Source organism: Gossypium hirsutum, chromosome A02 (assembly GCF_007990345.1).
Source record: "Gossypium hirsutum isolate 1008001.06 chromosome A02, Gossypium_hirsutum_v2.1, whole genome shotgun sequence".
Classification (NCBI taxonomy): domain Eukaryota; kingdom Viridiplantae; phylum Streptophyta; class Magnoliopsida; order Malvales; family Malvaceae; genus Gossypium; species Gossypium hirsutum.
Genome location: NC_053425.1, coordinates 82,599,352 through 82,615,199, shown reverse-complemented (window position 1 = coordinate 82,615,199; position 15,848 = coordinate 82,599,352). Strand labels below are relative to the sequence as shown.

Below are 15,848 nucleotides of genomic sequence, written 5' to 3'. Positions count from 1 at the left end.
AAGCACTATAGAACCGGCCCTAAGTCGGGTATTGAGTGTTACACAACACTGTTGTGTGCCCAATCCGTGTAACTCATTATGGCCTTGTGGACCAAAATCGATCAATTCTTCCAGTAGTCACATGGCCATGTCACCAACCCGTGTTTGACACAAGGCCGTGTGGCCAGACTGTGTAACAAACGAGAACCATGTGGTTCCAATACCTCCTACATTTTGATGATCACACGATCATGTGCTAGCCCGTGTGGTACATAATATGCCATTTGGTGTCTATTTCATGCCAAACTATATCAATAGCCTACTTGATGGTCAAATGGACACTTTAACCTATATAAAACCTTTTCAAAACATATACTTAAACATCTTTTAACCAATCACAAGTATACTCAACTCATTGCACATCAATTAACCATTTGGTAAAGATGACAATTTATGAATTCATCAAACTCTTCAAACATGTATAAAGCATTCATTTAACTCCATCACAGATACCAATTTAACATGCCTTATTTGGCACTAAGCATCTCACCTACTTGAACATTATACCATTGAAAACATGTACACATTTAATACTTATTCATTTCCATACTATCAATTATGTATCAAACCAATCACTAGGACAAACAAAACATTGGCTTCCATCACTCATACACATACATTGAGATACAAGACATTCATATATATATCATGCCAATTTATCAATACCAAATTCACAACTTAATGCACCATACTTAATACCTAAACATAACATTGTAATCCATGAATTCCATCTATATTCATATAATCCATTTTAACCATTTATATGTTTTAATCTTAGCTTACCATATTAGCATCTAATTTACTTATATACATGTTTTATAAGCATTCAAGAACAAGTAATTCATATGGACCATAACCATTATTACTCAAGATGAACACTTATACATTTGAAACCTATGTACATGCCACATAACTTAATCTAGAATGATTTAAAAGTCTACCGAGACCGAAGGTGGATAGTGCGAGCTCTGGTGTAACAAGCTGTTTTTCAATGGTGTCAAAAACGACAATTTCTTAATCCCATTTTCGATGAGTGAGTTCGTAACTATTAATATTTAGTAATTACGAGTCTATTTTAGTAATATATTATTTTTATTATCTAGAAGTTTTATTGAATTGGTAGTTAATTAAGGTATAAGGTCTAAATTGTAAAAGCGATAAAAGTTAATTGTTATGGAAATTTTAGTTAGTTGAGGGGTAAACTAAGTAACTGGGCAAATATTTATTAAGGATTAGTGGAAGATGGCATCATCTTCCACTTATAATTGTTTAATGATAATTATGGTTAAATAGTTAAGGTTTGTGTTAGATTAATCAAGATTATTAACCATTAATCTTAGTATATATATTAAATTGAAAAGAAAAACATGAGAAATGGCATGCTCATCTTCTTTCACCGAAACTTAAAAAAAGAAATAGGGTTTGGGAGCTTTCAAATTTAGCCCAAAATAGGGTTTGGGAGCTTTCAAATTTAGCCCTTCATTTGGTAAGGGATTTCAAGCTTGTTTCTTGTAATTTTTATGTTTTTTGGAATCACAGAAGCTTGATTTAGCTAGCCTAGGGATTAATTTATGAAACTGTTAAAGAGCACAAAAGTTACCATTGATTAATCTTGAAGTTTTTGATATAAAATTGTTAGTTTGTAAGCTTAGATATGAAAAAAGACTAGTTTGTAAAGTGAAAATTGTTAGTTTTGAACATGGGGACTAAAATGTAAAAATTTTGATTTGGCATGAAATTTTAGTAATGATAAGTATTAAAATGCTGCTGAATGATGAAATTGAGATTGATTTTGAAATCGAAGCTCAAATTCGAAAGTTATGACATTTTCAGTTTTAGGCAAGAATTAAGCACACATAATTGAGAATAAGGTCTAAGTTTTTATTGTGTAAGATAAAAATCAAACGACAGAATCTATCATAGGGTTCATCTCCCTAGATATTTAGAAAAATAGTTCATGCTAGCAAATAAAAACATCTAAAATACAGTATAACCACAAGAAACAAAGAAACTCATAATAATCTCCAAAGAAAGTAATTGGGAGTCTTTAATCTTAATGGAAATCTGCTTTAGAATTGGCTTTAATGGTGTTTTTCAAATATTTTTCTTGAATATTCTATGACAACTCACTCTTATCTCATATTTTTGTCATATATAGGTCTCAAAATGCCCGAAAAACCCTAAAAATCTCGTTTTTCATCTTTTTGGAGTGCAATTCACGAAATCGACACGGCTACCACATGGTCGTATGGCAGCGTGTGTCGCTCACACGGCCATGTGGAATAGTCCAGCCCATGTGGCTCTTGTAGGTCATTCCAATTTTTTGATTTTCACTTGTTTTTCACTCCTTTTGCTCTCAAATGCTCTCCTAAGTATAAAAACATGAATTTAAAAGATTAGGAGCATAAAATTCACCATTTACATTGAATAATCACCCAAAAATGCATTAAGAATGAGGCTAAAAACATGTTACTTTTAACACCTATCATTAATTATTTGAAATTTTCTATATAATTAACTTAACATATGTGACAAGTTTTGAAACCATATTTAAATATAGTCCCAATTTTCTTCAAATCTTAATTGTTCCAACCATAAGGTGCAATCCTATAGAATCTTGTAATATTGATAGTAATTTTAGAAAAATTTTAATATTACAAATAGTGAATGCATCTAGTAATGCATCAGTGCTACCCAAGCTGTAAGAAGTTGTGGTCCAGTAAAAACTTTTCCTTGATAACGTTATTATGTAGCCTATCCCTTTGTCTATGATATCTAGATTAAGCACAAGCCATAAAACAGTCACACTTGTATAGTCTAATCATTTATTTCCTAAATCTCAAGTAGACTAATATGAAATGAGTCTCACATCTCATATTGACTTATTTAAGCACGACTTGTAAGAAGGACAAGATGTGACTCCCATTATGTAGGAGAGACAAACCTTATATTGGTCACTACACAGTTTGTGGCATATCCAACAATAGTGTTTGTAATACATTTAATTATGGAAGAAGTTTGATTGCATCAAAATATATGAATCTCGATGTTAAGAACTATGGTAACCTCAAGTCTAAGGAGCACATATACCATTATCACAATGAGAGTTGTGATGACTTTCACAATAATCTAAGAGCATTCTCATAACGGGTTAGTCCAGCACATTTTTCTTTATCATGTACTCATGTGTTTGACTTAGCATTTCATACCAATGAGAACACCTTGTCATCAATCAATTACATACTAGTTTTAACGCACTAGTATCGCCCCGACCCAAATAGTACTTGGCTTAGGATAATTCAAGAATAGTTATACTATTCCAAGGAGGTTACTATCATTCAATTTATTTAATACAGATAAACATAGAATGTTCATTATAATGCCAATACATTTATTAAAAAAACAACATAAGAAAAAGCATGTATTACTATAATATCATAATTAGCCTTTGGGCATACTCCAACATCAAGGTAGTATGCAAAAGGTTGGTATATTAGGTGTGTAAATTATACATGATGTGACTTCACTTAACATAGTGGAATCATAGATCATATTAAGAGTTAATGGTATCCTCCCAATAGCATTGCACAATTTATAAAAATGAAACATGGTTGTCAGACATTTCTTTTAGACAAATCATTTAATAATTACTTGGGAAAGTGATAATCATTTTCATTATTGAAAGATACAATGGAACATTAAGATGAAAGTGATGAAACTAGGTGACCGGATTTAATTTTAAGGGATCATGAATACCATACGAGGATAATATACAAATGACAAGGTCATTGGATAAATATTTTCAAATATAATTTCATAATTATATACAATTGGAAACTTAGTCATGGAACTTTTAGTGGTTTGATTCTACTGGTTAATAACAATGTGAGTAATAGACAAAGAGTCAAAATTCAATTACATGTCATTTCAAGCCTCATTATATATGTCCAAGGAGTCTCTTCACTAGCTCATGATAACTCTAAAATTTGTATGCATGTTAAACTATGAACAAATGGATATTAGAAATAGATTGCAAAAATTATTATCAAATTAATTATATTTTCTTGGAAGAGATTATCTAAGTATTAATTTAATTATTTAGCATTATTAGACAAATAAATTAAATAATTGAGTCCAAAGTAGATAATTAAATTAAAATATCGTCATTGTTCAATTATTTTGGAGCGTAAATAATTTAGTATTAAGTTTTGCACATATTCTAATACGGTAAAGTCTTGATTTTATTAGAATTAGAATTAGATTGTGTAAAAATATTTAATTATAATTTTTAAAATTATTTAATTAATTTAATTATTAAAATTATTTTGGAACTTTAATAAATGCTTCATCTAACATTTTTTTTTAATCCAAAACAAGAGAGTGCAACATAAACCTTAAAAGCTTAGTTTGATGTAGCCCAAGGAAGCCCAATTAGCCTAAGGGTAATCGGGAGGTTTCTTCCTCATGTCGTCAACAAGAGTCCCATGTGTAAGCGACTCTAGTGTTCTAATTATTTTGGGCTCTAAAGTAAATTTAAACCCTTTCATATTTTCTCTCTATAAATTAGAAGGCAGCGAACACACTTTGATATACTTTTCACCCAAGAGACACTGCTAAAGTTTTAGTAAATTTTATTTTATGAAATTCTCTTTAGCATAAAATAAATTGAGAAAATTTTAGGTTTTGGTTTTATATTATGATTAATATCTTAATTGTTCATTCAAATAGAACAAATTATACTCTAGGATCTAAACATAAAGTAGGTGTCAACTTTAGGGACGAAGAAACCAAAATCCATATTTTTGGATTTTTTTAGGTATCATGTGTTCTTGGTTTCAACTTGAAGCCTATTCTCCAAGCATCTATGAGTTCAAGATAACATAATTGTATGGTAGAAAGCTCAGATTGATTTGACTTCAAATTAGATTGATTGAAAATTCCAAAGACCTCCTTAAAAGGATCCTTACAACATAGACATATCATTGTTGCATTGGACAAAATTATTATGATTGACTTGATTTATCGTAATTGATATTATAAGAAGTTCCTATTTATTAAAATTTTAAAAAAATCGCTACACTAATATTTCCTATTTTTTGATAATTAAATCAACAAATGAGACTCATGCTCCAAATTTAGTGAATTGATGCTTCAAATTTCTGACTAGGCTAAGAAATAGACATTTTTCACTTTCATAGATGGACTTATATCTTGAGCCACGTAAGAGCTGCAACAAAGAGGTATCAAAGATCTGACCAAAACCATGACTACAATTGAGTCTTTGATTGAGCTTAACGTTAAAAAAGTTAGACAAGTCGCCTTCCAAGCTTAAGGGGAAAAAAAGGCAATAGTAGGAAAATTAGAGATTTGAAAAAGCCAAGGAAACTTTTGAGATAACCTACTTAAATGACTTTGATTTTATACTTCGATTAAATTTCCTTAACCAAATCAATGCTCTCCTTTTTTCTTTTGTTGATTCCATATGTATTATAAATCATCTTCAACAATTCATTGTGCTAGTGAATCAAGATGCAACTGTTGGAACCAAGATATTATTCACAATCTTGCTAACCAATGGTGTTCCTAATGATGAAAACATCAACTTGGAAATTCTAAAACATTAATGAGACCCTTTTGGAGATGTTAGAGGTTTGATAGTCCTTTATCAATATAAAGCCTATTAAGTTCCCATTGGAGCTACCACCTACGAGAGAGGTGGATTATGCATCAAGCTTTGTGGGTAAAAAAGTATCAATGCAACATAGGTAGTCAAAACAAAGTAAATGCATTGAGGGAGGTACATGTCAAACATTATTCTAGTGCTATACAGTGTGGTTTGCCAAAAATGTCGGATGTAGGCTAGGCAAGACTGAGTCCATTAACTTGTGGGTTTGTTAAGGCTTGGTAGAGAAACAAAGGTCCTTTCAGAGTTTTGAAAAGAGTAGGGAAGGTGGCCCATAAAAGGATAAGCCAAGACAATTTGTCCAATAGAAGGGACTACTTGACAGTGAGGCTAACTGGAAATTAGCCAAAGCATTATGTCAATTTAGAAATGAGATAAACTAATTTCATTCTAAGGATGCGACAATGGCACCGTTAGAATAGGTGGAGAAGAATGTCACAACTTGTGCACGACGACCTGTTGTGAAGACATTCATATAAGTTAACTGAGTTTATCTAACCTATTAGGATTAGCTCAACCATCGGAGCATTCTAGAGATCCCATCTATTTGAAGCCCTGTGACCTAGGAAACAATCTACTAAATTTTAGTTACCAAATTAATTTGAATTTGAAGGATAGAGGTTAACAAAGATTTCAAATTCCTTATAATTATATATAATAGATAAGTTTAAATCTTAACCATTGATGTAATTCAATATATATATATAGTTGATATGAGGGGAACTCAAAAATAAATAATGACATCTCCTAACCTCACGTATAGCTTTCATCATTCAATAATCAAATAAAGAGAACATTTATTCTTAGCTTTCTTAGATGTTTTAAATTTTGTTGCTTGCTTCACCTAGTAGCTTTTATCCTAGCCTTATGTTAACAAAAACAAGGAAACAAAAGGGGTTGTTTTCCCTTGAATCACTATTTTATTGACCTCAATTTAGAGAAAAAGAAAATAAAATTCCTTTAGTATTTGTGGTACTTTTTATCACATTAATATTTTACATAAATTATTTTTAATAAATCACCATTGCTTAACATATAATTAAAAAAAATCATTATAGTAAATTATTTCTTTTTTGTTTCCACAGTTTATTAAACAATGTTTGTAAAAGTTACTTTATTTTCTTTTTTCTTTGTAATTTTAACTATCCAAACAAAATATGTCTTTCCGAACATAACGTCAATGCATTTGTATCATTCATCATTTAATAATCATCAACGTAGTAGCTTTTAATTTTTTTTTTTTTTTGTTTATTTCAACTTAGTAGCTTTTCACTTCGGTTTAAGGTTCTCTAGCTTAAGTAGCTCGCAGGAGTAGTATTTGATAAACCAAACAAATAAGTGCTTAATTTGTAGATTGATATTGTCATTATTGTAACAATTAAAAGCATATCATCTTTTGAATTGATTTAAAGATGGGGGAATTTTGATTAGTAGTAGGGTTTGTATAAAAATAGGTCCTTAATTTCTAGTATTTCTTAGCAGTAAATAAAAATTAATATTATTATCAAACATAATTAAGATATTAAATGTTAAGGATTTTGATTTTTAATAAATGAAAACTTTCATTAACAATCTATAAGTATCCAAGCCCCATGTTACATAGACGCATCCGGAACAAAAAGCTTAACATCCTGCATTGATTCACAGTCAAGCTGTAAGGTTACTTCGAACCAATTGAGAAGAGAAGCAAAAATGATACATTTATCTAAATCTAAAGGATGAAGTTCCAAACATGAGAAAAGAATCAATAAAAAAATTGCACCGTGAGTATTAACAGCTCCTTCCCACCATGATTTTAGAGTAAAACCAAAAAAAAATAGAATAAAAAAAACAAGACTACATTTACCTTAAACCTAAGTGGCAAATATAGAAGAACATCCTTTAGTTTTTACTTGTAGGAGAGCTACAATCACATTTGCTGCTAACTTCAACCCAACACAAATCTAAAAACATTACTCCATCTTCTATTTTAAAAGAAGATCAAGGGGAGGAGGAGGTAAAAAGGAAGAAAATTGCGAACAAACTGAAGGAATTTTTGGATGAGACACGAGAAACAGGATTAACTGTGCACACCCGGGAGCAATCATAGGTTTGCATCCTCATGGATCTGTGACAGCCGCTTCTTGATCTTGAGACTACACCATGTGCTACAGATTTTAGGGGGCACGGGGTGCAAGACTCAATTTGGCCTTTAACTCACTGGTTGGCGGGAAGGGGAAAGGAGCTTTCGCCATCAACAACCGAAAAAAGTTTTAACCAAGCAACTACATTCTACTTGGATCATTTTTATGCATAGTACATGTACAAGCTGTTTGCAGCAGCACAGGCAATCGAGTTTTCAGTTGGGTGCCATGCTAGGTGCAGTAACTTTGTCGTGAAATCGAAAGAATTTCCATTCGCATCCACTCCGGGAGTTTCTGTTCCTGATACGATAAATTTACCAACATAAAAGCATCAGATTACAATTCAAGAACTGAAGAACTCATTTAAAAACAATCAGAAGTTAAGGAAAAAGATGAACAAATCATAACCTCTTCTAACAACACGTGTTATACTGCTCAGGGGTCTGGAAGGCCTTGAGGGAGTCTGAACTTGTCTCCTGGAAAGATATATGGATGTTAATAGCTACTAACATTACAGAAATCGCAATTAAGAGCGTTCTTTTTCCAATGCTTGAGTGAACCTTTGATCTGATTTTATTTTATTTTCAGAAGGCCTGAACTGAAGATTACCTCATTGGATTTTTGCTAGCTTCCAAAGTTGTTGCCTCGGTGCTTCCAGGGGCACAACCAAATACACGGAATAGATTGCTGAGAGCATAAGGGCAATATATATTATGTTATGGAAGCACATAACAAAAACAAAAGATTAGGAGACAGGCTTTTGGATAAAAACAAACCTGTAGGAGCCTGTTGCCACTCGCAATCCATCACCACTTAGGCAACATTCAAATTTGTCAAAGATCGAATCATTTTCATACAAATCACAAAGCTGAAACAATTAAAGAATGCAATAATTAGCTATGACAAAGCACCCACATACATGGTTAATTTCATCATCTGTTTCAGAACATAGAATCATACCTTAGGTCGTAAATATTCATGAACCTGGAATGTTGCAACTGGACCAGAATCCATATTGATATCCCACAACTGACAACCAAGTGATATATAACCATGTTAGATCCTAAAATGCCAGTTAAACAAGGACATATCAAATGTATACGATATCAAGAACAAAATAAGCAAGTTTAAAACCAACATCAAAAGTCTAAAAGCTGAAAAGTAGGTAGAATGGTAAAAATTTTAACAAAACAAAGTCGATACTGATTTAAATTAACAATATTAAGAGGGATTCATATTAAGAATGTTCAAAGATTAAATATTAAAATAAAATGACATGCGATTGATTCAAACAGAGAAAAGGGTAGGAAACCACATCAGCTAAATGATTGAATTTTAGATTCACGCGCTCAAGAAATGAATAGAAGAAGCTATCATGACATTTACCCTTAACCCCCCACCACTTTCACGCCTTCAAGATAAAAGCTCTTTACAAAACAAATAAAATTGTTTGACTATCTGAGTCCAAGCAAAATTGTGAACAATCCAGACCGTTTCGATTTTGATCACTTTCTGTTAAATGTTTAAAAACTAGAATGTTTTATCAGACATATTATTGCAGCAAAAGGCCATTGCAGGTTCATGCTTTCTGTGTATTACAGTGTATCAACTACAGTCAAATCGTTTCAATTTCTTATTAAAATGGTTACAGATAATCAAGTCAGGGATTAAATGGTACATAAAGTTGGTGCAGCATGCTTAAGAATAATTACACACATAATGTTACACGCATGCAAAGTATAACTATATATCAATAGCACAAACAAGAAAAAAAGGCAAAGCAAAACAAGAATAGAAAGAAACAAAACAAAACCTTAAGAGTCATATAATCACGGCTAAGAATATATCTTCCGTCCTTTGCAAATTTAATGTCTGAGATTGAGGCAATTATCTCCGTAAAAAATGATCTAGAACCAGGTGCCTCCGGTTCTTCAAACCTGTTGGCATAGAATGGTACTTATATTTTAGAAAGGTTACTGGAAGCAAATAGTAAATATATATACCTTCACCTATCAGGATCTACATAAATTTTTGGCGCAAATCTCAGTAAATTCAACAAAAGAAACTAAACGGTAAAACACTTGCAATTTGGCATGAGAATCACACAAAGCTGATTGCCGCAAATCAATGAGGCGAATTGAGCCCTTTGAACTACTATATGCTAGCATATTACAGTGGGTAGGGTGAAACTCTGCTGATGTTATAACCTCTGCAATGATAGACATTACAATAACCATTACTTTTGCAAATATATTGAACAGCACTGAACTTGCATATACTTTAAGAAGTGAAAGCAGCAGACTAAAATACCAAAATAGAAGAGGCTTACCGGTTAGATCCTCCATGTTTGCAGGCTTTACATCGACAATATTGAAACTTTGATTGCTAATTTCCAAGTTCCAAAGATTTATACGTAGATCATCGGCTGATATAAAAGTTTCTCCATCACTAGGAATTATAAGAGAGACAGAAAGAGATAGAGAGACCATCAGTATATCTTCGCTCAAGCTAAAATGAAATGCAAAACACTGAAATGGGAAGTGTTTTCAAACATTCACAAACATGCTTGTCACTATTTACCAGTGACATACAAACTGTACACAAGCCAAAAGCTTAAACATCACCATACGGATTTCAAAACAAATTACATGAATAAGAATAACAATAGCACAGAGACATGGTGAGCAGACAATTAAACTTCAAGACACGTACTAGATAATTCTGTGATAAGATTAATACTTCTAGATCCAAATATTCCATGAACTAAATAATCTAATGTTTCAAGGGTCGCATGGGACAAAGCATGTTCAGTTGATATAGGCCATTAACCATGTTCTCATTCAAATGTGATGGCTCCAAGGCCTAAAAAAGAGATGAATATCCATAGCATTTATGTCCTATGGTTCAGAAGTTCTCCAGTTTTCTCAAGATTATGAATCAGCCTTCATTTCTAAAGCATGAACAGTGTCCCCCAAGACCATTTCAGAATGACAGCTTCTTGCTCGGACATGACAACACAAGTTCAGCAACAGAAAGTTATCAGGAGGGAACCAGGATTCATTATATCATTATTTAAAGAAACAATCATCCTTTACCATTACAACTAGAGAATCATATGCCTTCTCCAGAATGCAAACTTTGAATGGGAATAGGGGGCGGGAGGGAAGAGAGCCTAGAAGCGCAATCAATAACGGTTTAAATCTATACTCCAATCCAGAACCTAAACTAGATAGCACCAGTTTCTTAAGAGACATCTCATGATGATGCTGCCAAAAAAAAAACCACTAATAATAATAAAGAACAAAGATACAATAAAGGTTAAGCAATTTATCAGGCTAGAAATCTTGGTGAGGGAATTCAAGAGACTAAGCTAATGAAGACTTATTTTTCCATCAGAGAAGAAAAATGTAAGATGTGTGATTCTACTACACATTATCCCAGAAAAAGAATACTTCCTCTTCAATTGATTTTCAGATAATACTAACATACGGAGCCAAAACACCACAAAATTGCAATAAAAACAAAACCCACTAGTTACCTGTTATTTGAAATAGAATTGATGTGATAATCATGAGCATGGCCGTATACCCGTCGACATCTAGCCACTAGGTTGGTCTCCTGACTTGTTACCTAGATATAGTGAAGATTAAAGGTTAGTGCAAAGTGATCAAGAAGCATTTAGACAACAAAAGAAATGTTCCTGATTACTCAAAACCAAAATCCTAACACTCTCCTCCTGCCACAGAGAGAGAGAGGTTGGTCTCCAAACTTGTTACCTAGATATAGTGAAGATTAAAGGTTAGTGCAGAGTGACCAAGAAACATTTAGACAACAAAAGAAAATGTTCCTGACTAGTCAACAATAAAATACTAACACTCTCCCCCAGCGAGAGAGAGAGAGGTGATCTTTGAAAACCAAACACTCTCCCCCATCCAAAATGCTAACACTTGTTTGCCTCCACCACCAAAGAACAGGGCAAAGAATTATGGGCTTTGCCCCTAATTCAGCTAGGCATCAGAGAGTAAATCACATACTTCGTTGAACTACAGCAACTTAGAAACAATGGGTACTACAAAGAAGGTCATCGCCCTACTTAGCACTTTTTTTTATCAGCCCCCTAACCTTGAGATTATTAACACTCGTATAGCTCAAAATGCGTATAGATTTTAGCCTAAAACTTAATCACTGCAAGTAGAAAAAATGATCGCATAAGTACAACTACCACAGGTAAATGCAACGATGGAAGGCCTCCTGGTGGGAAAGAGAAATCATGGCTCAAATTGTTGTAGGATCCGTCAAGGGAGCTTCCATTTGCAAGACATGGTTTAGGGCTACTTGAATTACTTGAACTAGCAATGCTGCCATTTCCTACAGCTTTTGATGGATCCAAATTCATGTCAGAAATTTTCTTGACTTTCTTTTCTTGTACCTGTTGAACCCCATACAAACAGAAGATAAATAAGTGTGTTCAAAGGCAAGGGCAGAGGTACCCACAGATCAAAATACCAATCATGCTCAACACCAATGCTCAGAAGAACAGATAGGATAAAATGAGAAATATTACCAAGTATGTTTTACTCTTTTCGAAGCATTTGTTAGGAAGTATTTTATAAATCAATCTATCTATGCACCAGAAACTTTGCAGTGGCTTTGCAGAATATATTCCATTAATGAATGAGCATTCTCAAGTACCAGCCACTACTTATTACAAAAAAAGTGATAACATGCACAATCAACAATCAACCTGAAACAAGACAGAGTTAATACAGTAGTTAAAGCACAGATTTCCTTCCTACCTTCCAAAACTTGATGGTTTTATCATTGGTGGAAAGGAGAAAAAGGGCACTATTGGCTGTTTGGCACCATCTGATTTTGTTGATTTTTTCCTCTATTTCCAAGCTCTTGAGGTAGTCAAACTGAAATATCCAAAAGAAAAATGAGATAGCTAAACTGGAAAAAAATTCAGATGAAGTGAAGCAAAAAAACTTAAGCCTAGTGGACTGTAAGTTCTATGGTTGTGCGTGCGTGCGTGTGTGCATGCATCATTGCAGCAAACAGCAATGCGAGAGCACCTCAGGCTCATGGCTCTGGAACTCTGTCTTGTAACGAAACTCAGGGTGCCGACTAATTAGATAATCCATTCTCTCCAGATCCCTTCTTGATACACCATGCTACAATTACAGTAAAATAAGCTATTATAAAATTGCAATCCACGAAAAAAAACAAGGTAATATATGAACAGAAACAATGGTAGCAGAACCTACATCCTTTGTATCTGTCCTCTCAAAGAGAACAACACGGCCCCCACGGTCACCAGTGGCAAGATGATCCCCAGTTTTATCAAATTCAATAGCAGAAATAATATCAACTGCAGGAGCACAAAAAATTTCTTAACAATAGAATTGTACTGCAGTAAGAGCAATAATAAAATTTTATCAAAACTTTGTACATAGAAACTACATTGACTGGAAAAGAGAAAAAGGCACAAATTTATTTTTCTTTCAATGCACACAACTCTTGGTCTCTACTCTCGACATAATTTTTATTTTCCACACGACATCTTTCTCTCTAAGGCAAAAAAGCAGGTTAACATTTGATGAATATAAACTATTTTTGCCACGACATAACAAGAATGATCCACAGCGTTGTAATGCATATTCTCATCGCCCTTGCATCATTATTATTCTACCAAGCTTAGAAAAATGTCATTGTGGCGATAACAAGCTTAATTTGGAGAGACAAGAAGAATAAAAAGAGAGCTACTGAACAGCTAGTGAGAAAGTCCAAGATAGTTCCTTTCCAAAAAACAAAAAAAGAAAAAAATCCTAGCCAGAGACTATGATTAATTGCCTCTCCAGAACTCAAAATAGAATTTTGCAATGATTAGCTATGCTTGAGTTATTGCATATAGAAAATAGTTATCAATTCAACCAGAGTCAACAGAAATGTTTCTGAAAGCTATCCATATCTCACTAATCCAACCCGAACTATTACCATGCATACTTTGATGTTTCTGAAAACCTAAGGCCACTAGTCATCTGTTTCAGTAGCATGCTTCAAAGTTTACCCACATTATACTTACACAGGATTGAATTCAAATTGTTAAGCCAAGTTTCAGTATTGAGTACTAAATTGATCAATAAAAATTTGAAGTAGTATCTAAACAGCCAAATATCTACCAATCACAGAATTATTTCTTTCCTAGCAGCAGCACACAATCTTGCATCAATCAACTCATAATCTAACCCATTTTCTGACTGTCCCACTTACTAAGAAGTTTACCATACCATAACATAACCGATTCATATTAGAAATAAACCACCACCAAATAAAGCTAGGAATCTGAACCCCCATCATATAAATGGTATACCCGTGCCACATCAATGCTGTCATTCATCCATGAGTTATGATTTGTGCCATAAACTCATGAAACATTGTCTATCTCCATCTTAACAAAGTGATAATACCCAGATTCCAATTTCAATTCAAATCTCAAAACTGTTAATCAATTGCCATGCACTAAAACCCCAAAACCAGAAGAAAAGTACATAAATTATTAAAATCAAAACGATTACCAGAAACACACAAAGAAGGCACAACTTTTTGTGCATGCACCATCACTAACTTCACCATCTTCACTTCCACACTATCTTATTTCTAACAAAATACCCAGATATTATTCCAAGCATTATTTGGAACCAAAAGAAAGCAAAAACCTTACAAAAAAAAAAGTCACAATTTCTCATACCCATTAACCTAAACAATAATTACTCAATATCCCATGATCCCAAATAGATCCAAAGCACCAAAATAAACCCTAGTTCTAAAAAGACCTACAAATTACCGATTGGATCCAGAAACAATAATAATTTACCTTCTTGAACTTCTTCTCCAGCGGTTCTTTCACCAAAAACCTGAGAGAATTTCCAATCCAACGGTTGTGGCGGTCCTGCCAGAGCTGCGACCACCTCATCGCCTCCGTGCATTTCTCTCTCTTTCTTTTTTTGGGTTTGCCTTTCTGCCTGTAATTTCACTGTCTAATAATCAATCACGAAAATTGAAAACCAAACGGCCTAGATTCAACCACACTCCCAAAATCAAATTGAAGATCGCATCTTGAGTTAGCTATTTTTGTTCTCTCTTCCTTGTTAAACTCGAAAGGGGTAAAATTTGAAATATTTGTTTCGATTTCTATAATTCAACCATTGACAATAACCCAAAGAAAAACAAACAACAGACACCCAAATTTTCTCCCTCTTCCTGAGAAGAAATATATATTCCTATCTTTTTCTCTTTGCGAAGGAGAATTTTGGATTTTTAGGAATTTTTTTTTTCTTAAAAGGACTGAAATGACTGAGCAGGGAAAATAGAATTCTCTCTCAATAATGCAAGCTTCTTTTTCTCTATTTAATATTTTTTGTGTATATGCTAGCGTTACATACTGTCATGTTTTCCACTTTGACTGTGGGTTTTGATTGAGTGATTCAGTAAAGAGGCGCCGTTTGATCGAGGGAGGACGGGTATTAGTACAAGTGAAATTTTAGGAGTCCAGTGAGTGAGACTTGTGAATTGTTTATTCTCTAATTATACGGTTTCATCGAGCTAAGTTGATTCTTTTGAAGGTTTAAATTTGTCAAAAGTCCTCTATTCTTTCACAATTTAAAATTTAATCCTTGAGATATTTTTTTTGATATTTTCATTGATTTAAAATTCTTGCTCCTTCCATCCAATTTTGCTGTTGAAAAACTTTTATAGTACTTAAAACATTTTATATTCGTTTATCGATTTGGCCCTTAATTTTAAAAATACATAAAACATTCTAAAAAAATTAAGAAATATCTTTTTACATATTTTCAATTAAAAATTATATTTTATAAAATTATGAAATATTAAAAAATATTTAAAATTAAAAAAAATCATTTAATTTAGTTATAATATATATAATTTGAAGTAAATGGCAATATCATTGATTAAAGAAAGCACAAGAGAGTAGCCAGCGAAAA

General features: G+C 32.9%; 1 protein-coding gene across 2 annotated transcripts; it reads right to left on the bottom strand.

The window, feature by feature from the left end:
• Nucleotides 1-7,334: 7,334 nt before the first annotated feature.
• Nucleotides 7,335-15,228, bottom strand: LOC107951933 (serine/threonine protein phosphatase 2A 55 kDa regulatory subunit B beta isoform). Of its 2 annotated transcripts, none has more exons than XM_016887118.2 (14): nucleotides 14,720-15,228; nucleotides 13,110-13,213; nucleotides 12,918-13,016; nucleotides 12,642-12,761; nucleotides 12,065-12,274; nucleotides 11,384-11,475; nucleotides 10,175-10,293; nucleotides 9,931-10,054; nucleotides 9,659-9,782; nucleotides 8,806-8,874; nucleotides 8,622-8,713; nucleotides 8,455-8,532; nucleotides 8,254-8,321; nucleotides 7,335-8,145 (listed from the first exon to the last, which is right to left on the bottom strand). In XM_016887118.2, the coding sequence occupies exons 1-14, from the start codon at nucleotides 14,829-14,831 to the stop codon at nucleotides 8,009-8,011; spliced, it is 1,548 nt and encodes a 515-aa protein (XP_016742607.1). In that variant the 5' UTR covers nucleotides 14,832-15,228; the 3' UTR covers nucleotides 7,335-8,008. The 2 variants fall into 2 exon arrangements, with proteins under 2 accessions (XP_016742607.1, XP_016742608.1); XM_016887119.2 differs by having other exon boundaries at nucleotides 12,068-12,274.
• Nucleotides 15,229-15,848: the final 620 nt, after the last annotated feature.